This window comes from Pipra filicauda, unplaced genomic scaffold (genome assembly GCF_003945595.2).
Source record: "Pipra filicauda isolate LSUMZ 115617 unplaced genomic scaffold, ASM394559v2 scaffold68_size4259465_pilon, whole genome shotgun sequence".
Lineage (NCBI taxonomy): Eukaryota > Metazoa > Chordata > Aves > Passeriformes > Pipridae > Pipra > Pipra filicauda.
The window spans coordinates 3742066-3769498 of record NW_024104853.1 but is presented as its reverse complement, the minus strand read 5'-3'; the positions used below and the strand labels follow the sequence as shown (position 1 = coordinate 3769498).

The 27433-nt window shown below is 39.6% G+C and overlaps 1 protein-coding gene across 2 annotated transcripts; it reads left to right on the top strand.

Annotated features, from left to right (window-relative positions):
* On the top strand, positions 1-27433 carry P2RY8 (P2Y receptor family member 8). Of its 2 annotated transcripts, none has more exons than XM_027751293.2 (2): positions 1-86; positions 25602-27433. In XM_027751293.2, the coding sequence occupies exon 2, from the start codon at positions 25670-25672 to the stop codon at positions 26741-26743; it is 1074 nt and encodes a 357-aa protein (XP_027607094.1). In that variant the 5' UTR covers positions 1-86; positions 25602-25669; the 3' UTR covers positions 26744-27433. The 2 variants fall into 2 exon arrangements, with proteins under 2 accessions (XP_027607094.1, XP_039244754.1); XM_039388820.1 differs by having other exon boundaries at positions 17-58.

Here is a 27433-nt window from a genome sequence, read left to right as displayed (position 1 = left end):
CTCTTACTCATAGAGGAAATCTGATCTGCTGCAGTACGGAAACATCAGCAATGACATGGTGAGACAAATTCCTTAGGGAGCTGCCTGTAAGTCCGATCAACATTTAAGATGAAAAGTTTTGCATTTTCTTTGGCAGGATGTTACACACAGAGTTTAGCTGTTTAAGGCAATTGCTGAGGCAATAAGGGAATATTCAGGAACACAAGCTTCTGCTTTGAGTAGGTGAGTGAGCACAAAGAAAGGAATAATCTTGTTAAGACTTTTTCTTTTCCTGCCTCCCCCTCCCTCCCCAGCTTCTCAAAAATATGATTGGTCTTTGAGACTTCCTAAATTGTGCCCTATTGAAGTCCTGTTAGCCCAGGATCCTGGATACACCAAGTGGACCTCAGTTCAGGGCTACAATGGTTCAGTAGCTGAAAGCTGTGAGAATAAACCTTTTTTGTATTTTTGTCACTTCACCTTGTGACAGTCAAGCAGTGCGGGGGTCAAAGGGATATCCTCCTGGAACACCAGCAGTGGTGAGAGGTAGGATTGGAAACTCTGGATATGTAAGCACAGAAATGGTGAAGAAAAGACAAAAAAAAAAAAGGCAAGTGGAAAACTGGTAGTACAAACTTGAGGTATATGAAGACACAGGGTGGTTTCTGGACAGCAGTTAACAGAAAGAAGACAGACTTTGGGTTAAATGCTACTGATGATGAAAGCAGGTTTGCAGAGGACAGCAAGGTGTGATCCTTTCAGCTCTTTTCCTTAAATATTTGGGAGAAAACCCTGAAATATCCATCTCTCAGTAATCTAAAAAATAAATCTAAAGACAGAGCAGGTATGTCCACACTCTCTAATGGTCTAGACAGAAAATGCTTTTAACCAGCAGTAATTTTGCACTACATCCATTTACTGGGACCAGTCATATCCTGATCTTTACCTTATTTGACACAACTGTAATAACTTTTCAGCCTCTGAAACACGATGGCTGCATCCAGACTCCTTTTTGGGAATGGTCTTTTGTCTGTCATAAGTCCTAAACTATACAAGAAGTTGTGTGTGGTCCAGACCTGTTTGAGGGAGCATTAGTTGGTGTGAGACAAAACTGTGCCAGAACTGTAACAGCCCAAGCAATTGAGTTTCATGGCCTGGGCCCTTGTTCTGACAGTGTTTAATTTACTAATATTGACATGCTTTTCATGTAGTAAAATCTCCCTTCTTCATGTGGTATATTCCTCAGAGTCCTAAGTGTAAATATTACAGAATAATAATTCAGCACAAAAAAATCAATGAACAGCCCATTTAGAGGGAGACCATGCCTGTCTCCTTGTTCAGCTCTCATCTACTTGCTGCTGGAGGACACATTCTGACTCAGATGTAGGGCTACAGGAAAAGGCAAAGTAGCCTCGTGATTGCAGTAACTGAGTGATTTCTGGGAAATAAGATTCTGCCACTGATTCTACCTGAAAGTAGATGCTGAGAAAAATGTGTGTGATGCTGAGAAAAGGTCACCTTCATAATAGAAAAATACATGATAAATACCTGAAATGGGGCTGGGATAGAACTTCAGAGCTTCAACTACAAACAGGAAAAAATTCTAATGCAGCCTCTGACTGCTGGGGAATTATACCATAATAGTTGCTTCTTATAATATGACATAGCAGTACTTAAGATACTCAAGGAAAAGTATGGAGCAGATATCCAATTGCCATAGTAGAACACCTGGATTTTGACAGGACTGAGAGAGCTGTCCTGGTGCCAGTGAGGAGCACGCTTAAAGCACATCAGTAAGACTATATTTCTTCTTTAGAAATACAAGTGCTTTCTTTTCAAGAGGTTAAGGAGTAGGGAACAGTGTAACTCCTCCTCTAGAGCATTCTCCCAGGAGAAAGAACATGCATATTCAGCACTGTCTTTGAAAAGTATTTAAAGGCTTATCCACCTCCTTCCTTGCTAGCTAGGTAGTATGCTAGCAGGTATGGTCTGAGCTGAACTGCACCTGGCCAGTAGAAGCTGGAAGAGCAAAAAGAAGGGGACAAAAGAGGAGCAGATTCCTGAAATACCATTCAACCAGAAAGACAAAGACCTCATGTCCAGCCTTGTCTTCAAAGACAGTATTTCACAGTAGTCGCTGGATAACTCTAAAGGCCAATCTAAAGAGTAGATTCCAGATCATGTCCACTACCTTATACTTGGTGACTGTCACTAGGCTAGAGAATCTCTTGCCCTCATGCATGCCATTTTCATCTTTCCCTGAATTGTTATATTGATAATTTCTTATTGTGCATCTTTGATGTGAAATATGGGCAGTACCCAGAAGCCTGGTGGTTAATCTCCCCCTCAGATAATAAGTCCCATGGTCAGACTTGGGAGGCACCTTAGGGCATCTATTTCCTGACATTAACCCCTACTTTATCATTCAGAGAGGGAAGGGAAGTGTTTGTCTTGTACCAACCATCTTAAAACATTGTGGCAAATCATATTTAGTCCCCAGAAAGAAAAGGTAACACAGAATTTTAATAAAAGGAAGTTTGACAAAGAGATTCAAGGCTCAGGTCTTCCAGTAGTTTTTCTGTGAGAGAGAGGATGTTCTATGAGACTCATTAAGATTTTTTTTTCCCTCGAGTTTTCACATTTTCAAGGCTTATCCATCACCTGCTCTGGATGATCTACGTGTGCAGCAAGTGAATAGTGCTGACTTCACACTGTTTCTTATAATTTTTCTGACTATTTCAGATCCCATTCTGAGACACTTAAGCCTTCATTGGTGGCTTAATCCTTCCACTCATGTGATGCTCATCTTACAGAGTTTGAAATTCTGTTTCAGGTCTGACTTCAAGAGGTGTAAGTTTTCAGAAACAGGCACCAGCTCTGAGTTCCTAATTTTCAAGTGTTTATTAAAAGACACCTGGATCTGACTTGCAGAAGTATTGAGCACTCACAAATCAATAGAAATGTGGCTTTGAATCAGAAACATTTTATGTAATGCCAAATGTGCTTAGAAATCAGGTCCTAGGCAACTTGGGGTCTCCATTCCTCACTTTTCTGTTTGTAATATGGGGTTAAATAATCTTCATATTAGAGGAAGGCTGTAAAGAAGAATTTTGCAGGTTGTTCTGAAGCTACAACACTGGATGACAGAAAAATGCCCCAAAATCAGTTATTTATTTAGTATTTAGGTTGAGAGTTTGAACAATGCACTGTACATAGGGCACAGTGTCACTCACTGAACAATGAGAAAAAAGCCAAAATTTTTCTAATGGGGTATTTTGCCTTTTCAAAATTGCTGGGAGGGCATTAGTTCCAAAAAAGATAAAGCAGAAAAGCTCAAAACTTGTCCATTTTCCAGAGTGACTCTACTGTGACTTGTAGAGTTTCTTGACAGCTTGTTGACTTTCACCATTTCACTAGTAGGATCATTAAACTGCAAAGCAACCAGTGGAAACTGCTGATGAAATTCTGGATCCCAGGCTCTTCAACTGTTTATTTGTTCAGGCTGCTAGAACAGTAACCTTCTTGAGGTATATGAGCATTGTGAGTATTTCAAAAAGGAATGAACAGACATTTTCATAAGGGACACCTTTCCCTCCCCTCAATCCCAAGTTTCTACAAAGCTCATGATCTCAGTTACATAGTGCTGACATACTCAGTGCACTGATCAGAACTATTTGGGTCTTTAGAAATACCTAGTTATTTAAAAAGTTTGCAGCCTATCCATGATTGCAGCTAACAGAAATTGGCTGATGGCACATGAATGTGAGGCTGAGTTAAGCAGAAGCAAGATCAAGCCTTTAAGCTGAGCTAAACATTGCTTTGCACATTGTATACAACATCTCTTTATCAACCCAATTAGTGACCTAAATCTGTACAACCTTGTCAAAGAAAATCTGGAACCCACTTTTTGACATGAAGATGTGCCTTCTTAGTTGCACATTTCTCCCATGGGGCATAAAGATATCTTTAACACCTCTAAGAGAATGAAGAATGAAGTTTCCTGCTACATCTGGTTTTTGCAACCTCAGCAATTCTCAGCTGTGCAGACACATAATCTTAAAATCTGGCCTTGGTGGATAAAATAGCATCACAAACGCATCACTTAGGTGTTTCAGGTTCAATATATGTTAAACATTTGAGATTTATAATCATATATACTTGTGAAAGCTTTTTTTCCAGCTTTTTAAATGATAAGTTTTCCATCAAGACCACTTCTTTGAGAAACTAACAGGACATGGCAGAGTTTTACATGTTACAGGCTGATAGGTATGCTTAACTCACACGTCTATTCCTGCTAGTGTTTGTGGGCTGAATACATGATTACCCCCACATGAGAGGGGCAGAGATCATAACCAATATAGGTATCAATAACATAGATGGTTGGTCTGTGCTGGGCTTGTAAATGTGTGAGTTGGGTGGATTCTCAGCACCTACCAGTTTTTGCTGCTGCAGCAACAAAGTTTGCAAAAACAAAATTTGCAGTCTCTCACAGCAATGCATGGAAATCACTTTGTTATATGGGGAACACCAGCATGTGTAAAGGTTATTCCTATGCCGTTTAGCAATAGGAGAGCAGAGACACACAAATTGTACTACAGAAATATTAGCTCCTTTAGTTGTGCCTACTCTTCTGATTGCTCTAATTTGTCTTTGGGACTAGTGTAGAAGGAAAAATAAACAGTCAGAAATACAGTATAATAGAATTTTTTTGATTGGAAAAGACCCTTAAGGTCATCAAGTCCAACCTTTAACCCAGCACTGCCAAGTTTGCCACTAAACCATGTCCCCCACATGCCACATCTGACTTTTAAATAACTTCCAAGGATGGTGATTCAGCCACTTTCCTGAGCAGCCAGCTCCAGTGCTTGACAACCCTTTCAGTATCCAGTCTAAACCTTCCCTGGTACAACTTGAGGCCATTCCCTCTTGTCCTAGCACTGGTTACTTGGCAAAAGAGACCGACCCCCATCTCGCTACAACCTCATTTCAGGTAGTGGTAGAGAGCAATAAGGTCACTCCTGAGCCCTCCTTTCTCCAAAGTCAACAAGCCACTCCTAATAAGACTTGTGCTCCAAACTCCTCACCAGCTTTGTTGCCCTTTTCTGGACACTCTGCAGCACCTCAGTGTCTTTCTTGTAGTAAGGGGCCCAAAACTGAATATCTTTGTCTACTTCAAAAGAGCATGTGAACACTTGGAGATTTGACTTCCTCAAGTTTGAAATAAAAACTGTCATGTTGCAGCTTGCCATTGCCAACCATTTCATTGTTTGCACTAACATGCCAGAGGACCTGTAAATGCTCCCCTACCCACACCTATCCCAGCAAAGTAAAAAAGTTCTCACCTTCCATATATCATCAGCTTGAACTTTTCTAGTAAATCTGAAGAAAATAAGTAGGGTTATGTTCACAAGGACCAGAAATTTAGAGTGCCAGATGTTAGAAATAAAGCCATGTTTCTATATCAAAGATATTTTGTGTCCACCTGTGGGTCCAAGAGAGCTGAATGGTAAATGCTCTCACTTCCTGTTCCCTTCAATGGAAGATAAATGTATTCACAGTCTGTTGGTCCATTCATAAATTGGGTCTGTCACATGTTGAGTCAAGAAGGACTTGGTATAAACCGATATTTGTAACCATGTGAAATGCTCTGCCTTCTACTCTGAGCTACACCTTCATTGCTTTGATCCCAGGCTGAAAAAGGGATGGGTGAAAGGCGTTTTAACCAGTTAGGATGAGACTCACAGTGTTGTTCTCCCATAAGGGGAGTTCATACCAACAAGTGTGGCTCCAGTGGCTCTGTGGGCAGTAGAAAACACTAATCTATTTTCTTACTACAGTTCTGTGACTTACAATAGATTAGTATATGATGAAGATTATCATTATTGCCATTGTACACATCTACAACATTCTTTTGAGTTATTATGGCCATGAAATACAGAAAACCATATGCAGTTGCAGTAATCAGGGAAAGGAATTCAAAAACATTAGGTGGAATGATAAATGTCTGCATTCCAAGCTTTCATCCAGTTGGCCAAATAATTTATGCCATGCCCAGAGACTTAGCTAATCTTGTGACCTTCACCCTTTATCAGTCAATTCACATTTATTGAGGGAGAGAGGGGAAATACAGGCCCATGAATATAGACCAGAGATCCTTTTCAAACAAAGCTCAACAGCAGCTGGGTTCAGTAGTTCTTTGGGTTTTGTTTATATTCTTGCTTCTATATTAATGATGAAATGAACAAGTGGAAGTGTTTGATACCTCTTCTGGATGACAGTCACCCAGGATTTCCACACCTACTTCTGGATTCTCCCATATCACATCTTTCTCCTACAGATGAGGCCACATGCTCACCCACAGATTTCATTTGTCTAGTGAGAAGATGTACTGAAATACCAGTGTCTTTTACTTTTAAGTCCAAGCAGCTTACACTGTTTCTGTGAAAAGTATTTGTTGACTGGCTCATAGAAAGCATTGCCTAGCCCAGCATCTTGATGCACATTGTCCCCACCGTTCTCCACCAAGTCCTCATCCTTGCCTCCCGTTTCTGCAGCCCAGGGCCATTATTTTCTTCTGTGAAGAAGAGCAACAAGTCTTCCCTGAAATAGACTCAGACTGTGCTTTCTGTGTCAACACTAATGCCTCAGTGCTCTTCTCCTCCTCCAGAGAAATGTGCTATAGAAACTTGTAGGTGCTTATTTCCTTTTTTGAGATCTGTGCTGTAGCTTAAGTCTCTTGATGTGTAGCCATCAAAGGCATTGAAAATAGATAACTCACAGTGATGCTGGTAAATATCTATATAAATAAATAAATAAATACTAAACCATCCCCAATCTAAATCCTTTCCACAACCACTCACATTGGTGAAAAATGGTATCATAGATTTTGACAATGTCCTAAATATGGACAGTTGCAAATGACAGCACTTTTTTGAACACATCTCAAGACACAGTGACTCTAGCATTATATTTTTTTTTTATATATTAGGGCTACATCGATTGTACTGCTGCTGAATCACTAATGTCAATGGTGACAAATGTCAAGAGTATTTCTCCAATGGAGAGACAGCAAAATACAGTATCATTTATTCAAAGCCACCATAGCACTCTCAGATCAGAATTATATAGTATGTAAATGTTCTTTGCAAATCATTTTGTATTTATCTTTTTGACATTGACAATTCAGCTGTCTTTTGTGGCAAAACTCAAGGGAAATTACTTTAATGTGCTTGCTCTGTTTTATATACTTTTGATCTAATCAATCTCAAATTAAATAACTGGGTAAAAAAAATGGTGCTATCCTACATTGGAAAGGTTTGGAAACCAACCTCTTTACTCTTTATTAGAAATAATCCCTTCACTTCATGTTTCATTCTGGGTGGTGAGAAAACTGAGCTTGTGTTTTTTTGCTAAAGGTGCAGTATCTCCACTTCTGAAATTCTCGTTATAGTTTCCACTAGTTCTGAACACCTCCACCCCCAAGAATAAAAGCAAACACCTAGTCTGGGGCTCTTCTGTGTTGTTTATACACTCCGTTTAAAATGTTATCAAGTTTTTTAAACTTTTTTTTTCTGTGCTTAAAAGTAGACTGTTTCAACCACTACTTCCTTATTTCTCCTCCCTTCCTCTTAACTCTTTAATATAGAATCTCTACTTGTGCTTTTCTTCTTTGTTTACAGCCTATGATTAAGTATATCTATGGATCTTCCCAACCAACTGGGAGTATAAAAGCCAAGCAAATTTTCAGGCAGCTTTTAATCAGAAAAGCAAGACAGGGTTAAAGTGTTGACAACAATTTGGTAGGAAGGGGGAGAGAGAGGGTGTCAGGCTGTTACCACTGAGAATCTTATGGTCTTCTCATTCATCCTTTTAATAGAGTTTTATTTTGACAAGCCTACATCACAGGTTGCATCAGATTTCCACCACACAACACTAAAAATGACCTAATCATCTGCTGCAAAAACAACCCAAGAAATCAGGCATGCAGCCCTACTTCACTCCTGTCTGTCCAGTGGGAAAGACACATGAACACTCAGCCAGGTGATGTGCAGTGAAGGCATCATACCCATCTGCCAGACTCAACCTCATTCATTCCCACAGGTCCTTACATCCTGACTACTCTGTTTGGGAGAATGGTACAAAAATGCAGAGTTGAGCCAAGTAGCTTTTCTCTGCTGAATGCCTTTCCTAGTCTGCTGGGACAGGATATTTGTTCTCAAGGAGTTTGGCAAGGAAAAAGTTAAAATGTCTGCAGACATTTTCACTCTATGATCTGGAAGACTGATTAGCTGGTTGAGTGGCAGTACATTATGGAAGACCTGCCAGGATTTTTGACCTAGAGAAAAATCATTGAGATTGCTGTAAAAGCAGGCAAGTGGTTTTACTTGACTGCCACTGAGTCTCAAAATAGAGAGTTAAGGAAATCCATTCAAGGTGGAACTACACTCACCAAGGGGTGATTTAGCTAGGAGAAAAGGAGATTCTTCATCCCAACCTCACACACTAAAGGAGAAAAGTTTTCATCACGGGCAGAATTTTCAACATCAGACCTTAATGCTAGCATTTAAAAAGACCTTTAGGAGCCTAAAAACTCTCTTGTCACCACTGTAAGTGCTGCAACTCAAGGCTGAAGTCTTCAACTGCTCTTGCTAAGAGTGCCCAGTATCAAAACTATGAATCCCAGTCACTAAGTGCTTAGAAGCCCATGTGTCTTAATACCCAACTCAAACCGAAGGGCTGAAATGATTCACAATTGGGCAGGGGAGGGGTGGGCAGGGGAAGACTCTTCCTTGTGCTCTGTCAACTTGAGGACCAAGTACACCATAAAGAGTCAAAACCCTTATTGGAGACTTACTGGAGTATATCCTGCATGGGATAAAGCCAGAAGAAAGGTGGCGATGGCATGAGCCCTTTAATCCTGTTGATATTTAGGGCACTCCTTACAAATTTGGGATGTTTACCCAATCTGATTGGAACTGAAAATTCTTGCAGCAATGCATTAACGACCATGTTAAAGCTATTTTTCTACAACTTATCTTTACTCTTGCACCTGAATTTGCTCCAGTTTTCATGGTGCAACTGGAACATAAAGTCCATGGGTGAAAAAGAGGAGAAGATATCCAAACTGCATTACCTATTTCTATGCAATTTATAAGTTTTATATGAAGTGACTAATAGAAAACCTTATTGCTTGGTGGAGGTTGTAGATTTAAATCTCACTACTCTGAAGATAGTAATAAATTCATATCTCCCCCATCCCCATTGAGTATGATTTGGGAAGTATGAACAGTACTGTTGTTTCTGGTTCAGATCTATCCATTTTTTATGAGACAAGCATCTAACTGCAGGAGAAATTTCATTTGAAATACATGGTTGTAGCTAGAGGTCTCCTTGAAACCCTCAGCAAAGTGTTAAAAGCTGAAGGTTTCTCAGGGACCAAGGCATTTCCTGTTGTCTAGCTTGCTTGCTGCTCAGAGTCCTGGTTCTCTGGATGTCGTGATAAAATGCCTAATTGTGAGCCACTGAGGTATGGGCTTCTCGGCGAGGGCCATGGAGACTCCTGGGCAGGCAGGTGCCTCTGTCTACTTATGTTTCTACGACCTGGGGCAGAGGAGGTGTGGATGGTGGGTGCACTGGGATGTCTCTGTGGATTTACATTCTGTATTAACTGCTTCTAGGTAGTTGCTGCTCTCCCATGTCTCTGTATTTTTTTTCGTGATTGAGCAAAACTAACCACAATCTCCTTTTACACCCAATTTCTAAAGAAACTCTTTTAACTGGTTTTCTGCTGAACTGTGGCTTCACTAGTGACAAGAACAAGACAGTAGAAATCTAGTATACAAAGTAGTACCCCAATTTTGTCATATTTTTTTCAGTCATTTGAGAGCCAGAAAATCTTATTTTTCCTCACAATTCATGGAGATTTTTCCTCTTAGGATATTATTGCACTATTCTGTTCCATACAGAAAAAAATCCACTACCCATAAAGACATAAATTTTTATTTTGATAATCCATTTGTGAAGTTTCATTATTGGGGTAACACAATTTAAGGTACAAGGAACTGCTCAATTTAAAAAGAAAAATATCTGAACACAATTTTGACATATGCAGTTGCTTGAATATCAACATTCAAAAATATGGCACAAAAACTTATTAAAGAACTTTCTGACATAACTTTTGGACAACTTCATCAAGTGTACTTCATTGTTTTAAGAAGTCATTGGAATTTTTGCAGAAATTGTAGCATAAGAGATCTTGATGTCTTGTCTGGGAAAAACGTTATAAACCATGAGAACAAGTCCATTGATTTCAGGGAACTAATATTAGTTAATTGGATTAATACTTTCTGTAAAACTGAATACAGAACATATCTAACTTTTTGAGGCATTCCAGAAAAGAATTTTCTAAGTAAATGGGTAGTGTATTACAGAGACAGTTTTCATCTTAGAGTTTAATAAAAGCAGGTGCTGTGCCTGCAATTTCAAAAGCCACTTTTAATGCTCTCCGTACACATTACAAAGCAAGATACTAATATTTCTTGAGCCATCACCAGCAAGGTAACTAAGCAGTGCAAAGATATTAGTATTATTTTTAAAAAAAAATTAGAGTAGAAAAGTGACTGTTCAAAAGGCATCGAGCAAGTGAAAGGAGAGCACTGGCATTTAAGAACATCTGCTTATCATCCTTGAGAACACACCTACAGTCTTAACAACTCTCAAAAGCATCCTGATTCTTAATCATCTACCTCTTGTAATTGCAAGGAGGCTTTTCCACAAAGAGATACAAAGAAGTTGATAACATTTTCATCTCCTTATTGACATGGCTTTCAGCAGGAGTGATAATAAGGAAACTTGCTGTGGATGTTGTCCCCAGTCCTTTTCATCCCAGCACTTTCGAAGTGCTCTTGGAGTGCCAGAGCCATCCTTTTACACAGGCATGTTCAATAAGGTGGCTCCTTACTCTACTGTAGAAAATCATAGTGCTTTGGCTATCTGCCATTGCAGAGAGGTCACTGACATACTGATCTCCTGGTCAAAGTATTGTTGCATCCTTTACATCTACAGTTTTGGCAGCAGGAGACAAGCTTGCTTTTGCTTTTGCTTTTGCTTTTGCAGAAGAGTGCATGGAAAATAGTCAGGAATGCTACTGCTAAAGGGTGATTTCTCAAAAATATTTGGATGCCTAATTCCTCTTGGGGACTAAAGCCAAAATAAGCATATATTCCAAATGTTGTTTTGTACCAGGTGTGTAAAGAAACTAGAAAAAAAAGAGTAATAACTACTATTAATACAAATGGCAATGCAAGGACTTGGCATGTGATATGACCTAAAAATAGGAGACTATATAAATACATGCTCATACTAAAAAGTAGTCTGTCTTGTGATTAGTGTGACCATTTCAAAATATTTCCTGTTGTAACTGTATAACTCTTAAAAAGAATGGATAGGTCTGAGCTGGTGAATTGCTAGATGTCTTTCAACTAGTGCTGGTAAAAAAAATTGATAGATTTCTTTTACAGTAAAGAAACAGGTAAACAAAACTAAATAACAAGCCTTGGGGGTTTGTGTAGGTTAGCTCATATCATGCTGTAACAGAATTCTCTAAAAACTATCAGCCTAAGCAGTACAAACACAAGAAACTTCTACGTGTAGTTTATAGTACATCCTAGAAGCATCTACAGAGATGGTGTGGGAGCGCAGGGAGGTTTGAACTGAGGAAATTGCTTTTAAAATTTGTTTTTTTTGTGTGTTTAATTTTTTTTTTCAAGAGTTTCAGAGAATTGAAAGAGGAACCTGCACTGAGCAGCTAGTCCCAACTTGTACAAAACTTTCCCCACATAATGTGACGAAACATATTTTATCACTGCACTCTTATCTTTAGTATCTGAGATGTTAGGGCACTATAGTTTGCTCATCTGCATGGATGGATGGGGCTAGAAGGGGTTTGGAGAATTTATTTTGCCTTTCCAGCCTCTTTTATGGAAATGGAATACACAACCTTTATTAAACCACAATCCTCAAGAAAATGGATTTATTTTAAAGCTTAAAACTCTGCTTTCCTTTTCTTCCTCTCTCTCTGTATATGTGTATGACGATCTGGCAAAGTGAGACAGAGAAACACACCGAGAAAAAGAAAGGATTCTAAATCTGCTGTCCTGAAGGGTACATTGCCTTTATGTTTTTTATAAAAGTCTTGCTGAGATATTAAAATAAAAAAGGACTCAGGCCTGTTTCCTTCAGATCCCTGAATGAGTTTCAAAACACTGGCCTTTTCCACCATTTGCTGGCCAAACCACATTACAACCCCTGTGGGCTGTACTGCTAAGTGACTGTCACAGGCAGGGGTGACTCCATCTCACATGCCCCAGCAGGCCCCTCCACTGCCAAGCTGATTCCACATGGAGATGCTGTCTGGCCACCACGTGCACATGCAGAAAGTGTCCTCGGATTCCAGATGATTTCAGCAGGGCTAGGGAAAGCATAGCCTTGGCAGCTCTGTGGAAAACCACAAGATGGCCCTGAGCCCCTGAACTTCCCAAGAGCAAGCACGAGCAATGAGTTCCAAAACAGAGCTGGGAACCAAGTAATAGCAAAAATTAAATAACCTCCACTATTTTCAGAAAGAGAAGTGAGAAAGTAGGTGGTGCTGATCTTCCTTCACAGTGGGCAGGGGAGCAGGTTGCATTTTCAAAACCACTGTCCCATCCCTACTCCCAGGAAGCCGAGGGCATCCTTGGGGTTTCAGAAGAGAAGGTGGCTGCTGTGGTGGCTGCAATCCCATTTCAGGCACTGCCAAAGCGTGTGAAGGAGCTCCCAGCAGCATTTCTCCTTTGAGATCTATGGCACTACAAGAGAGTAAAAAAGGGAACCTGAACCTTTCAATAGGGAAGACCTCAAGAGAGCCCAGTATTCAAGCTTGCCATTTTCTGCCAGGTCTCATTTCTCATCAGATATTTTCATATATTATGTGCTTACTTGGGGCCAACAAGTTGTATTTTTATGTTCTCTTGATGCTAATAGATTAACCAGCTCCACAGAAAATTTTTGATCACTGGAACATGTTTCTCTGCACTATTAGCTCACAAGAAGGTTCCTTGATGCAGATTTGGTTTGTGATAGCTGATTTCTCCCCATCAGTTCCCATGAGGTTCAGGGTTTTTCTAGTTAAGCAGCTGAAGTTGTAGAAATTTATTTGCAATAGGCTACAGGCCAAAGCTCTTCCCTGTCCTGATGGGGAAGCAGGAAACCCCATGTCAGTGCTCCTGCTGCTGCAGAGACTCGGGATGGCAAAGGTCTCAGTCAAAAACTGCTTAATCTTCATCTTGTGAGGAGCTCCCCATCAGATCTTGAACACCTGAACAAGGAATTCCTGTGAACAAGGAATCACATTTGTGACGCCTGAACACATACATCACACCAGAGTGTATTTTTCCAGTTTGGTTAGGGGTACTTGAAGGGTTTTGTTATTTCTGTATTGTTTGCTCTCACAGCTGATTTTTCTATCCCAAGCACATCACTGCCGCATTTACCATCCTCATTATTTGATTGATGATGCAGTCCTCCAGTCACATCCTTCAGCCCATGGAAATTTTGTTTCATGTGTTGATGCAGCTGAATTGTTGACTGGATGTGACACAAAGCTTCCCGTAATGCAACAGTACTGATTCTCCAGCGACACGGCCTGTTTTGGCTGGGCTGTATCAGCATGTGCCCTGGTCATACCATTCTTAACACTCACTTTCTTTCATCAGACTTCTCAGATACCTAAACTAGGTCAGATTCCCAGCTGAAAACCAGAGCAATCAGCCTCAGCATTTTTACTCCTTTTATGTAACTGCGTTTTTATGTACCTGGGTTTTTTTTGTGGCTGACTGTTTTACTTGATGTGCTTCATACACTTCACATGTAGACACTGTTTGTCTGGTTCCTTCCTGGACTTAATACCTTTTCCTGTCCTTTTTTTTAAGACTATAGAGGATTTAATAACATTCCCACCACTAAATATGTGTCATCCTGAACTATATGCTTTCTTGTGCCAGTCAGCTCTCTACATTTTAGTTTAAAAACTGTAACCTTAATTTTTAGTAACAGAAGCCTGGTTTGTTTTAGTTTAGGTCACACCATATTTTCCTGAATAGGTGCCATTTGCACCAAAAATTTCCTTTATTCTTAAGTACATCTGTGTCATTTTCCTATGCATCTATTGTCAAGTTACACACTAAAACTGCAGAAATCTGGCAATATTTCAGAGCACATCACTTAGAGATCTCTAGCGCTCATAACAACCCAAATTTTGACTCCAAAGAGCTGTCTCCTACTGCTCTATTGTTATTCATATCTTATCAGAGCATAACTGTACCAGTCATCAAAATTGCCTCAGAACACAGCCTAGTTGGAGGACTGCAGCTTGGGGTGCTCCCCAGAGGTCAGTACTGGATACAGTCTTATTCAACTTCAAGCTGCCAAGTGCATATCAGTTTAGCTCCTACAAGAGCCCCATGTCTCACATTTTTCAAAGACTGTTTTCATTACTGCTGATGTGAGATTCCTTGCTACACAAACACTTTTATGGTCACATAAAACTGACTGTAGGTTTTGACACACAGGTGGAAGAAGACAGGTACAGGTACAACAACGCACGTGGTGCTATTCTGTGCCAATTCGTTTTCACACAGAAGTTGACCTAGTCATTTTAAAGTAGCAGCTGAGTGGTTCAAGTGTGAAAGGGGTCAATCATGCTTTAGGGGACTGGTTCAGATTTGGACAGAATTCAGGCAATTATGGGCCTCCAGGAAACCAGGATCTGAATCAACAGGATGTTTAAAATGGGCTGGAATCAGCTTCAAACACCTGCATTTACTGTGGAAGTGACTACGTATGAGAATGTTACAGTCACTGGAGATCTGCCTAGTACAGTCAGTGGTATTCCCACTTTACAACTCACCCTAAAATAGACACTTGGATTTCTATGGATGATAAATCCACAGATGTAGAAAAGACCAGGCAGGAAAGGTGCCAGCTATACCCAAATCTTGCAACTTCGTACTACTGATGTGGAAAAAATTTTGAAGGTTCACATAGATCTTACTTAACAAGAGGAACAATAATTCATCCTGTATTTACATGTCACCAGTTGTTATGGATCTAGCAAATATCCATAAGGGGATCTTTTGGGGCAAGTCTATTTATTTAGGAGATAGAAAGAGATTTTGAACATACTAAGGCCTACTAGTGGAAGTAGTAGAAGAAGGCCCATCTGATGACAGCTTACATGCTCAACCAAGTTTTTTGATACACCCCTAACAATACTGTTTCCAATTTCTGGTCACAGTATTTTATACAAATGTTAGAATTACCCTACATTCTTTGCTCAGAATATTTCCCAAATACCATGCCAAATTATCCTTTCAACTACACCTGCAAAACTTGGTGGTCCATTCTGTTTATGGATTTCATCATATGCTAAATCAATCCACAGCTACAGATTGTCATATCTTTAGTGCAAATATGAGAAAAAACAACATCTGAGGTATTTTTCTTTTTTTCTTCTTCTGCCTTTTTTTTTTTTCTTTTAATCTAAAAAGATAATCTTCAAGAGCACACATGCAGCTCTACCTCAATTCCTTTGTGGACTGAACAGGAGAGAAAACAGTCAAAAAGAGTTTCACAGAAAAGAGAGATGAAAAGATAGAAAGTACAGATTTCAAATAGGATATATATATTTATATATATACATATACACACGTGTTTTTATATATATATTTTTTATTGTAAAATGCCTGTTGGACCATGCAGATTCAATGTAAGACCACCAAGTTTTCTGAATATTGAGGGATTCTCTCTTAGGAATCTGTCAAATTGTCTACCACAAGCACCTTGTACCTAAATTCTTTTCCTGGAATTTGAGGTCAGAAAGGAAATGATCAACTACACCTTTTCCTCTGACTTTCACAACAGCTGTGTGAGGCAATTACTTGTAGTGGGAAGTGATTGCTGACCGGAAGCCACTGTCTATCAGTCCTGGACACAGATAATATTTAAAAATTTAAAGTTGTAAAGGAAATCAGTTCATGTGTTATTTAAATTTCAATTGATCTGGCAATTTCCATGGTCAAAGTTCCATAAAAACATAAATCTTCATCATCTTGCCATAACTCAAGGGCAAGGTACCTGCAGGAGGACCCTCTGGCACAGGATAACTCCACACCACACAGGATGTCTGCCAGAGTAGTTAAAAGGAGCTTTGCAAGCTGTTTGTCGACCATCTGACAAAGACTGTGATCCACTGAAGTGAAGGTTCCCTGCCAGGCGTCAGTAATATTTCAGGAACTGCGTGCATGCTCTTCCTCCACGATATGTGCAAGATTGCATTGTTTCACCAAGAAGCAAGCTATGTTGTGCCGCTGGGATATGACTGTATGCACATGAGCAATGATCACAGAGGACTGTAAGTCCTATAGAATGAATTTCTCAGCTCTTATGTTGAACTCTTATGTTGCCTTAGCTTTGTTAATCCTTTCTAAAATATCAGCCTTGAAAAAATTAAGCTTACTAAATCTGTGTATGTAGGAAAGATCAACATATATATAATATTTTAGCTATTAACCCATAAACTGGAACCTCTTTAAACCCAGTTTAGGATGCTTACTCTGAAATTTAAACCAGTTTAGAAAATCTATCAGTGGAGTTATTGGTTTCAATTGACCTCAAGTTTTGCTCACAAAATTTTTAAAAACTCTCTTGGGCACTGATAAAGAAAAGTGCAAACTGCTTCATTTTGTAATGTAACTATCACTTGAATCATAAAACCACACTTCAGATGCAGAGATTGCAGTATTTGTCAATACTGGCCCACAGACTTACTATTTCCAAAAACCTGACTGCTGCAGAAACAAACTTTTTAAATGTCACATTGATGAGTTTCACACTGAACTGGCTTATTAACACAGACGATAGCAGCTGTGTTTATGCAAATCTTATCTAAATTAGGATGAACGTTGCTAACACCAGCATAGCATCCTGACATTGCTGATTTATGGTTAGAAAAGGTGGAGGTTCGAATGAATTAAAATTCAACTATCAGCAAAACTGCACAGTCCAGGACAAACACTGCGCAGTCCAGGAAATTTAAAGGTAGCTATGTACAGTTAATTTTACTGCTTTACCTAGTTCTGAAGATTTAGTACATATTTCCTTGTGGAATTTCTTTGCCTGTCATCTGTATATTTAGACTTCATACTTAATAATACCTTTTTGATTCAAACTTGGAATCTGCCCACCTGCACTCTCTCAAGCTGGAGAACAGAAGCACTTCCTAATAAGTAGAAATGCTAGGATTATTTTCCTTCACTTTTGAATAAAGTTGCTTTTGTCTAGATTGATACAGCTAACAGATGGAGGCATGTATCCTCCACTACATTAAAGCTGGTAATGCCTCTATATTTTCTTGCTGAAAAAATACAGGGTTTTTTACCTCTCAATGTGAAATCTTTGTGGAGAGAAGACACTCTTGTTTTACCTTGTCCTGACTATTTGAGGTTAGAGCTGTAACCACCATAAGGTTTACTTTGACTGGGTACGCTAAGATAAAGACTGAAGTTTGTCTCCACAAGAGTTTTTGATTAATATAGTAGCTATAATGTAAGTCTTTCATTGTAAAAAATATGCTATCTTTTGCAGTGAAGATATACATATGGTTTTCTTATGTCCTTTTTCTGAATAATCTTTGGTGAAAAATAACAAATAGACAATACTTTTGTTTTTCTAAAGCTAAATGGCACAGAAGGTCAGGAATATTGCAGCTAGTTAGATGTTTTCAGATTCATTTTGTTTCCTCAGAAATATTTGCACATGCAAGTGCACAGAGGGTAGAAGTCATATTTCCAAAATGTATTTATTCTTAAAAGAAGATAAGGTAAAGCCTAGCATCAAATAATGCCTTTGTGACAATATAATTACAGGCTCTGCAACACTTTCAGATCTTTGCAATAATGTTACTCAGAACAAAACAACGGGAAGAAAAAAAAAATCAGCAAAAAGGACAGGGAAGCCCAAATGCAAAGAAGTTTCTTAGAAGACTTGGGTTCACATCTTTGACTGAGTGAACCAAACTCGTGGCTGTTAGAGATGTAGAGATGTAATCCTACAAGCTAAAATTTGCATGAAAGTTCATTGCAAGGATGAGAAAGAATCATCAAGGCAAAATCTGCAGTTTCTTTTGGTAAGGCCCATGTTCAGTTTAAGAAACACACAACCAGAGATGAACTCATTTACATTCCTCAGTTTGATGAACTTGAACATTCGCTGAAGTGTTTCTCTGAAAAGCACCAACAATGCTTTAGGAACAATAACTGAGATGTGTTACAGAAGGGCACTTTTCCTTCTTGTTCCTCATATTAAAACCCCTTATTCTATCTAAATATCAAAGTGTTTTTCACTTTTCTCACAGCTTGAGATGACTGGCTCCTGACTCCTTGCCTTCCTGGCTCCTTCTTCTCCTCATACTCAGTCTACCATAGAAATTAAGCATCTGTTTTCTGTGCTTATGTAATATTCTTTCATCTTACTAGTAATTAAGACAGTCCAGGAGGGGTTGAATACCCAGCAGGAACACTGCACACTGACAATCCCTAAGTTTTAACCAGTTTTAACTACAGTTAGGTAGTCATAAACTATCCTAACCCTTTAACTCTTGTTACTGATTTGTAATAGTATTAAACTGAGTAAATGAGAAATAAAATAAGTTTAAAAATTCTAAAAAGCGGCCTTTTGAGAAAAAACAAAATACATTCTTCGGCCACACTTGCATTGATTAAAAACTATTAATATGATTTTCTAAGTGCTTACAGTAAAATCTGTGCTTTCACTTTGCTTCATTCGGAATCTGTTTTCAATTGAATTGAAATTGCATTTCAGTTTATTTTACCTGTAATCTGAAACATACCATCCTACACTCTTCAGCTAGAAGGGTGTCTTTCCGAAAGTGTAACAATATCAAATAATTAATGAAATAAGACCATTTTTCCCTATGCAATTCCACTTTGACAGGTAGTGAACTAAAAATTATGAAAAAGAATAAGTTTTGAAAGGCTTTCTGCTTCATGATACATTTTGACATTTATTTTTCCATCTCAAATCACAAAACAAATCACAAAACTTTTCATAAGTTGGCAATTCTTGTTTTCATTTGGCTCACTGGCTTTTCAGTCTTTTTCACAGGTGCACTTGACATTGAAAACAGGAAGATAATAGACGTAAGAAAGAAAACGTATCAGTTTTTTTAGTAGTTCTCCAAAAAGAAAGAAGACACATCTCTACTGTTACTCTTCCGTAGCAAAGAAATAACACAGTTCTCTTGCAAATTTTTACTGTGTGATTTTCAGTACATCTTTTAATGTTTTATTTGTCATCTTTTGCCAATCGAAGGGAAAGGAATCACTATTCCAGTCAAAAAAGCACTAAGCAGCTGTCACCTTTGTTTACAGATTGGATAAAAACCTAGTGCTACTAAATTTCCAAGTGAGCTTTCTGTGCAGAGTGAAATGACCAGTGAGCACAAAGAGTAGCAAAAAAATCCTACATGGATTTTGTGTGTGTTACTCCAGAGGCTGCAGGTGCTTAGTACCTAATATGAAACTAAAATACATCCATCCACTAAATGATTCAGAAATGAAGCAAGCAGAAAAGCTTAAGATTTCTCTTTCTGTGTCAGAAGCTTGAGGACTGCTGTAACTGTCAATAAGACTGGATTGCGTCACTTGAAGAATCCTTATTGAGTTTTTGTTTCAGTCTACTTGTATGTTCATTTGTTGCAGTTTAAATAGAGCTCTCCCAAAAAAATAAAAGCAATATATAAAAGTATTTCTGACAGGGATATTTATGCAACAGAACTATACTTTTACAGATTATGCATATGAAATCTTAGCTGAAGGTGGATATTTTTAAATTATCCTGCAGCAAAGTTGGTCTTCAAGAGAATCTATGTAAGCTTCAGTGATTTGAATTGTGTTGGAAACCTGAAATTGAAAGGAAAAAACTCATAAAACATAAGGGGACTCTAAACCTTTAAAGTGATATTCTTCTCTGTCTTGATGTATGACATTTTCTAATTAAACCACAAGAGACAGACAGAGACTGTGGTTGCAGTGAGGGAAAGACATAAAGTTATCCTGAACAAAATGTAAATATAGCATTAACTAAACCCCTATAAACACAACAGTGGGAGAGGTAAAGTACATTGAAATGGTACACTGTGGTTCCAGCAGCTTAACCTGGTGTCCTGGGTCAACCCCAGCCGGCAGCCAAGCCCCACACAGCAGCTCAGTTCCTCCCCCACCAGCAGGATTGGGGAGAAAATCAGAACAGTAAAATCCAGAAAACTCATGGGTTGAGATAAAGACAGTTTAACAGGGAAATCAAAAGCTGTGCACACAAGCAAAGCAAAATAAGGAATTAATTCACTACTTCCTATGGGCAGGCAGGTGTTCAGCCATTTCCAGGAGAGCAGTAATGGTGACTTGGGAAGACAAATGCCATTACTCCAAATGTCCCCTCCTTCCTCCTCTTCCCCCCACTTTACATACTGAGCATGATATCATATGGTCTGGAATATCCCTTTGGTCAGTTTGGGTTGCCTGTGCCAGCGTGACTCCTCTCAATCTCCTATGCATCCCCAGTCCCCTCGCCAGTGCAGCAGTATGAAAAGCAGAAAAGGCCTTGGCTCTGTGTAAGCACTATTCGGCAATAACAAAAACATCTCTACGTTATCGACCTTATGTTCAGCACAAATCCAAAACATAGTCCCATACCAGCCATGAGGAAGAAAATTAACTCTACTCCAGCCAAAACCAGCGCACCCAGCCATTTAAAAAGCAAATCATCACAAGTAAGGGTGAATCAGAGCAGGAATTTCTTCTAGCCCAGACTTTCCTGAGCAAGGAATTCAGGATTAGAGTCTGAGAGAATATGCCAAAAGGAAAGATAAAGTTGGAAGGAGAATTTTCTGTACTCCACATTTCCCCAGGAGGCTGTTTGCCCTCAAGAACGACTTGCAACATCAATCTTGTGTGCTTTGCATGCCCTCTTCTCCCCTGTAGAAGAAGACTCTTAAGGAATTGCCACAACATTCTTCTTTTGCTCCTTGTGATGGGCATCTTTATCAGTGAAAACCATGCCAAGGTTTTTCTTTTTTTGGAGAGCTCTTGTAGGCATCTAACCACAAAGTCTTGTGTCTTTTAACTCCAATTCAAGAAGTGCCTACACTTGGAGGTACTTAGTTTTTACCGACGTAACATTTCACAAGTGCATAGAACTTGCCTTTAGCCAGGCCATGAATGCTGACTCTGTTTTGTATTCTGCAGCATCTATGTGTGCATTTTTTATCTCCTTCTTATCAAGATGTATTCTCAGAAAAAGCAAGTATAGAAGAAAATTTGTTTGTGATTAGGCCTAACACAAAACAAAATGTAAGACTTATTCAATAGCTTTAATTACCAGTGAGACAGATATAATGGAAATTTTCACCTATGCTGCTACCTTCCCAAGTACCTACAATTTCTATAGGAATAGTAACTAGGGGTCTGTGATAGCAAATATCTTTCACTTGCAAAAGCGTATTATTAGAGCTCTGTACATACTCTGATTTAGATAAATTTTTTCTGATTGTTTCAAGAAGTTTTGGGTTCTTAGGCACACAGAGGTACCACTAGAGAAGGATTTTTGAGGCTATAGAGTTCATGAATAGGTATTTGCTATGGAAAGTTGAAATAGAGAGCATTAAGGATTTTTTTCCAAGAGCTATGTGACAGCGAGTGCTTTTTCAAGTTCTCCTGAAAAAATGAAGAATTAGTTTCATTCTTGATATAGCTCTCCTGACAAGAACTGAATCTCCTTTGCAATGGATTTGGCTCAGAGGGCTTTTTGCAGTTGTGAACATCTGATGATCACTTCATTACTTAGACCAAGTTTGCTTGGTGTCAGTGTGTGATGTATTAGTAGCACATCTCTGACTACTTTGCAATCCTATTTTCATGTTCCTCTTCCTAGGCTTCCAACAGCTCAGCTAGAAGCTCCTGAAAGACTGGCAACATTAGTTAGCATCACTTGCTTGATACCAACTCTCACCACTACCAAATATTTTTCGCTGACATTTGAAGCACTGCGTCAAGTTGATCAGATCAAGAAAGAACCCCAAATAAGCTGCCACTGAGCTGCTTGCTGCTGCACTGTGATTTTCTAGATTTGTACTCAGGTGGTTTTGAGTTGAGTGCCTCCCTACTGCACTACAGCCTTCACTAGAGACTTCACATTTGCCAAGTCTCAGGAACCATCAACAGTTCTTTTGTGAAAGGTCTAGCAAGTTATTCAGTAAGAACCTCTGTCAGAAAAAAACAATTTTTATCAGAATGGTTATTTCCAGCTCTAGAGTTCGCCAGCACCAAGGGCTGACCTCTTTGAGGGACTGACCTGTTACTCTACTCATGACCTATGACCACACAAATTAAAGGTCTTTTTTAACTAGATCTGAGGTTAAGTGACACCAACTAACTGGCACCTATGTTTTTTAATCTGACCTCCTGCAGCAGGTGTGTCTTGCAGTCAGATACTTGGATTAAACAGTGCAGGCGATCAGAGTCCACAAGCAGGATCGTGTGTCTGAACCTTCTCTCTGCCTGTTATTAAACATAATACATGTGCCCACAGTTATCAGTTGACTTGGCCTGGCACCTCTTCAGACCCCTATTGCCACTCTTCACAAAACTTACTCTAGATCTATCCTCTGCCTTTCTGGACATTCACTGCCATTTCTTCACTTTTTCAAGCCTGTACTTTTGTGAAACTGCATCCCTGTACTTGCAGCTTAATGAAAGTAGGCACACATGTAGCACATTAAGGCATGAGTTCTTGCCTGCAACTGCTGAATGCTACTACGCTGCTTAAAATAAATAAGTTAACCATAATCTATTACATCTGCCAAGAAAGATCTACATAAGCCAGACAGTGAAAGCATGGGTTTGCTTTGCAGGCTGCAAAACTGAAACTAATTTTGGAGAATTACAGGTGGTGCAAATAAGACAGCTGCAAACAGAACGTTTTTAAAAAACTTACATCTTGCAGAAACTGAAAGTCAATAGCTTTTCTTTTTATTAGCAGAGGGCTTGTTCCTTCTTAAGCCTGGTCCTTTCAGCCTGTAAATGAGTCCAAACAACTGCAATCTGTCCCTTGTTCTCACGGGTTTTTTTTCTTTATATTCTGTTTATATTATAAATATACCAAGAATAATGGATTGCATGTTCCTGTTGTGTGAAGAGGGGAGATTCTCTTGACCCTTACTGCGGGGAAATTTCCTCGACCGTTAGTATTTGCCTGTCAATGCCCCAGGAAAGTGGAGACCCTTGTGCCTGACCAGTCGGTCAGTGTCCTCTTATGGGACGCTTCACTGATCAGTCCTGCTGAATCAGAGGGTGCTTCAACTGACTTACTCAGGGAAACACACCAACAGCATAAGGGAGACCCCTCAGCAGATCTTCCCACTTTATTTGAGTGTGTTACTGACTGCTGGCAACTGCTGGTGTTTGTCAAGGGCTCACACTAACAGTTTACAGAATAACACACTTTATTAATATAAAATTGTGACAGGTTAAGGTTTGAAGATGGCTGGTGATGGCATCTGACTGCAAAAATGTATTTAAAGAAATACTGAGACAAGTTCTTACCCCAAATAAAGTATTCAGCACACACAGAGTACAGCCCTTACCCAATACATGTCCCTGTGGGGGAGAAGACAGGTTCAGCCCTTCGACTAATCCCAGCAATTACAATGGAGCCTTCCTAACTTTCCCCCCATTCTAGATTTACTTTTATACTATTTCTTTATATTTAGGTGGAGCTTGAGTGACTTCAGTCATAAATACCTTTGTTGCTGATTGGTGTAAAATTCTCCCACTTTGTTTTCAAAAAAATTATAGAGTGCACGCCCAGTGAGGGGTGGCCATACCTTGGAGGTGGGTAACTTTGGGATGGAGGTGTGAGTTAATATTACAATTAGGCTTTAATGAACCAAGTTCATCTGAGGAGAGAGATTTCATCACAGAGCCTGGCTGTGGGGTCTCCCCTCTGCTCCACCCTCTGTTCCATCCCCCTTAGCAGGTGCTTACTGTTGTATGGGGAATCATCGTGGAGCTGCTAACCACATTCCATCCAGGGAGTAGCAGCTGCATTTTACCCCATATTTTCCATACTGTTATAACTTCTGTTAGGATGTGAATATAACTTCTAACTTTCCTCTCATTTTTATCCCCAGCCATCTTCCCACAGTTTTCCTTTCCCTAAGCTGAAAACAAAACAACGAAAAAAGAAAACTTCAGCACTTACTTTGAATTGATCACTGTTTAGTTGGGGAGAAAAAGTCAGAAGATATTGTGTACCACAAAAATCAAGGTCGTAACATCTAGAGTAGATAGGATGGACTTAGCTCATGGAAAATCTGTGGCCTAGCGTTCAATTTAATTTCAGTTTGTGATAGGTGATTTTCTTTATGTTACAGTAACATAAGAGGTGTGATAATGAATAGACTGCAAAGGGGTCTGGACAGGCAGGATTGATGGGCCAAGATCAATGGTATGAGGTTCAATAAGGTGAAATGCAGAGTCTTGCACTTGGGTCACAACAACCCCACGGAGCACTACAGGCTTGGGGCAGAGCGGCTGGGAACCTGCCCAGTGGAGAAGGATCTGGAGATGCTGGCTGAACATGAGCCAGCAGTATGCCCAGGTGGCCAAGAAGGCCAATGGCATCCTGGCCTGTATCAGGAATAGTGTGGCCAGCAGGACCAGGGCAGTGATCACGCCCCTGTACTCAGCACTGTTAAGGCTGCACCTGGAGTACCATGTCTAGTTTTGAGCCCCTCATTACAGGAAAGACACTGAGGTGCTAGACTCTGTCCAGAGAAGGGCCACAAAGCTGGTGAAGGGTCTGGAGCACAAGTCTTATTAGGAGTGGCTGGGGGAACTGGGGTTGTTGAGTCTGGAGAAGAGAAGGCTCACAGTAGACCTTATCACTCTCTACAACTACCTGAAAGGAGGTTGTTCTGAGATGGGCTTCAGTCTCTTCTCCTAAGTAACAAGTGACATGATAAGAGGAAATGACCCTGAGTTGCACCAGGGGAGGTTCGAGTTGGACATCAGGAAGAACTTCTTCACTGGAAGGGTGGTCAAGCATTGGAACAGGCTGCCCAGGGAGGTGGTGAAGTCGCTATCCCTGGAAGTGTCCAAGAAATGACTGGACTTGGCACTTAGTCATATGGTTTAATTGATGTGGTGGTATTTGGACAAATGTTGGACTTGATGAGCTTGGATGTCTTTTCCAGCCTTAATAATTCTATGATTCTAAGGAGTAGAAAGACATTCAGCAGGGAAAAAGTAGCCATTCAAAAACAAGAAGAAGTGAGACTGGTAAAACACTACCATTATTTGGAGGGAGGAGAGAGTTTTCAGAAGGTAATTTTAATAGATTCAGTACATTCAGAGAATATCTGACAAACTACTTAGTTCATTAATAGAAGGATTATATTCTTAATTTCTGTGTTGATGTATTGCTTTTTTCACTTAACATTTCTCCTTTAGGTTTTGAAGCCAAGTGTTCATGATATGATCCAGCTGACTTACAGGAATCAACAACCCCCTTGTGAATAATGATTAAAAACGGATCCCACCTGGATGCTTTGACGCTGGCAATGCTCCAGAATAAAACTGTCTCCATCACTCTCCCAGTTGTGTATACAGTGGTGGCTCTGATCAGCATCCCTGGCAACTTGTTCTCCCTTTGGGTGCTCTGCTGGCACATTAAACCCAAAACACCTTCTGTTATCTTCATGATCAACCTAAGCATCACGGATCTCATGCTGGCCAGCTGCTTTCCTTTCCAGATTTCTTATCACTTTCAAAGCAATCACTGGAGCTTTGGCAAGACTCTTTGCAGCCTTGTGACTGTGATGTTCTACTCCAACATGTATTCTTCCATACTGACCATGACCTTTATCAGCATTGAGCGGTACATGGGTGTGGTATACCCCATGAAGCTGATCAAGTGGAGAAGAAAAAGATATGCCTTTGCTGCCTGTCTAGCTATGTGGATTTTCTTGCTACTAGCCTTGTACCCATTAGAAAGCACAGATCTGACCTATGAAGTGAAAGAATTGGGGATTATAACCTGTTTTGATGTCCTAAAATGGGATATGCTGCCCAACTTTGAAGCCTGGGTAGTCTTTCTCCTCACCCTATTTGTTGTCCTCTTCCTGATCCCTTTTGTTGTAACAGTTGGATGCTACATTGGCATCATTCGGAAGCTAATTCAGACATCGAACAGATATGGTAATAAGCAGAAGACTAGATCCATCTACCTGGCGACAATTGTCCTTCTGGTGTTCATCACTTGCTTTGCCCCCAACAACTTTATCCTACTTGCACATATGATCATCCGCCTATTTTATGAGAGCAGTTTGTACCCTGCCTACAAGCTCACCTTGTGCCTCAGCTGCTTCAACAACTGCATAGATCCCTTCATTTATTATTTTGCATCCAAAGAATTTTACCAGAAATTCATGCAATTGTTTCGCCCAAAGGTACTGCTCAGCGACAGCTTAGAAACCAGAAGGGAAAGTTTATTCTCTGGCAGGACCATGTCAGCCAGGTCAATGTCAAGTGGACCTATGGATGGGTTAGAGGGAGTAAAAGTCTATTTGCAAAGGCAGGAAAGTGTTTTTTAGCTTTAGACATCCCCAGAAGAAAGACATGTGAGATTCATGAGTAAACAAAGAAGATATTTCCTTTTGAATGGCTACTCTCAAAATACCTGGCTTTTGTGACAGAACTCAATCTGTACTTACATTGCACATTCTACTCCAGTGTTTTCTGGTAAGAAATGGAAGCCTTAAAGGAATTGAGTTTATTCAAGAAGGCACTGAAGCAAACTCAACATTAATAATTAGGAGTTGGCTTGGAAGTAGCCCTACCACACGAGACCAAGGGATAAATTTAGGACAAAAGTTACTCTCAGGTTGTACAATAGGGTTTAACCAAAGACTTGTGATTCTCTGTGAATGTGAACTATTACTGTACATGAATTACAGCATACACTGAAGCTGGGTTTGGGGCAAGGGGGTTGTTTTTCTAAGCAACATGCTCGGCTTTGGGTTATTGGGGGGCTTTTTGTTTGTTTTGGTTTTTGGGGTTTTTTTATGTATTGCTTTCTCTCTTGTTGTATTTCTATAAAAGAATGAATAAAAGTAGCATGTCATTTTACCATTAATTCATAATGCATAGCCACTGTGAATTCACAACAACACTCACCCAACAGTTTAGCAGAACCAAACCACACTGACATTTGAAAAGGATAGATTGACTCATACTATTTATTTCAATTTTATACAGCAAAATATCTCTTGCAATGAAAGAAA

What these genes read in the sequence shown, in the direction of transcription:
- P2RY8 (XM_027751293.2), top strand. Translation starts at nt 25,670, where the DNA reads ATGATTAAAAACGGATCCCACCTGGATGCTTTGACGCTGGCAATGCTC.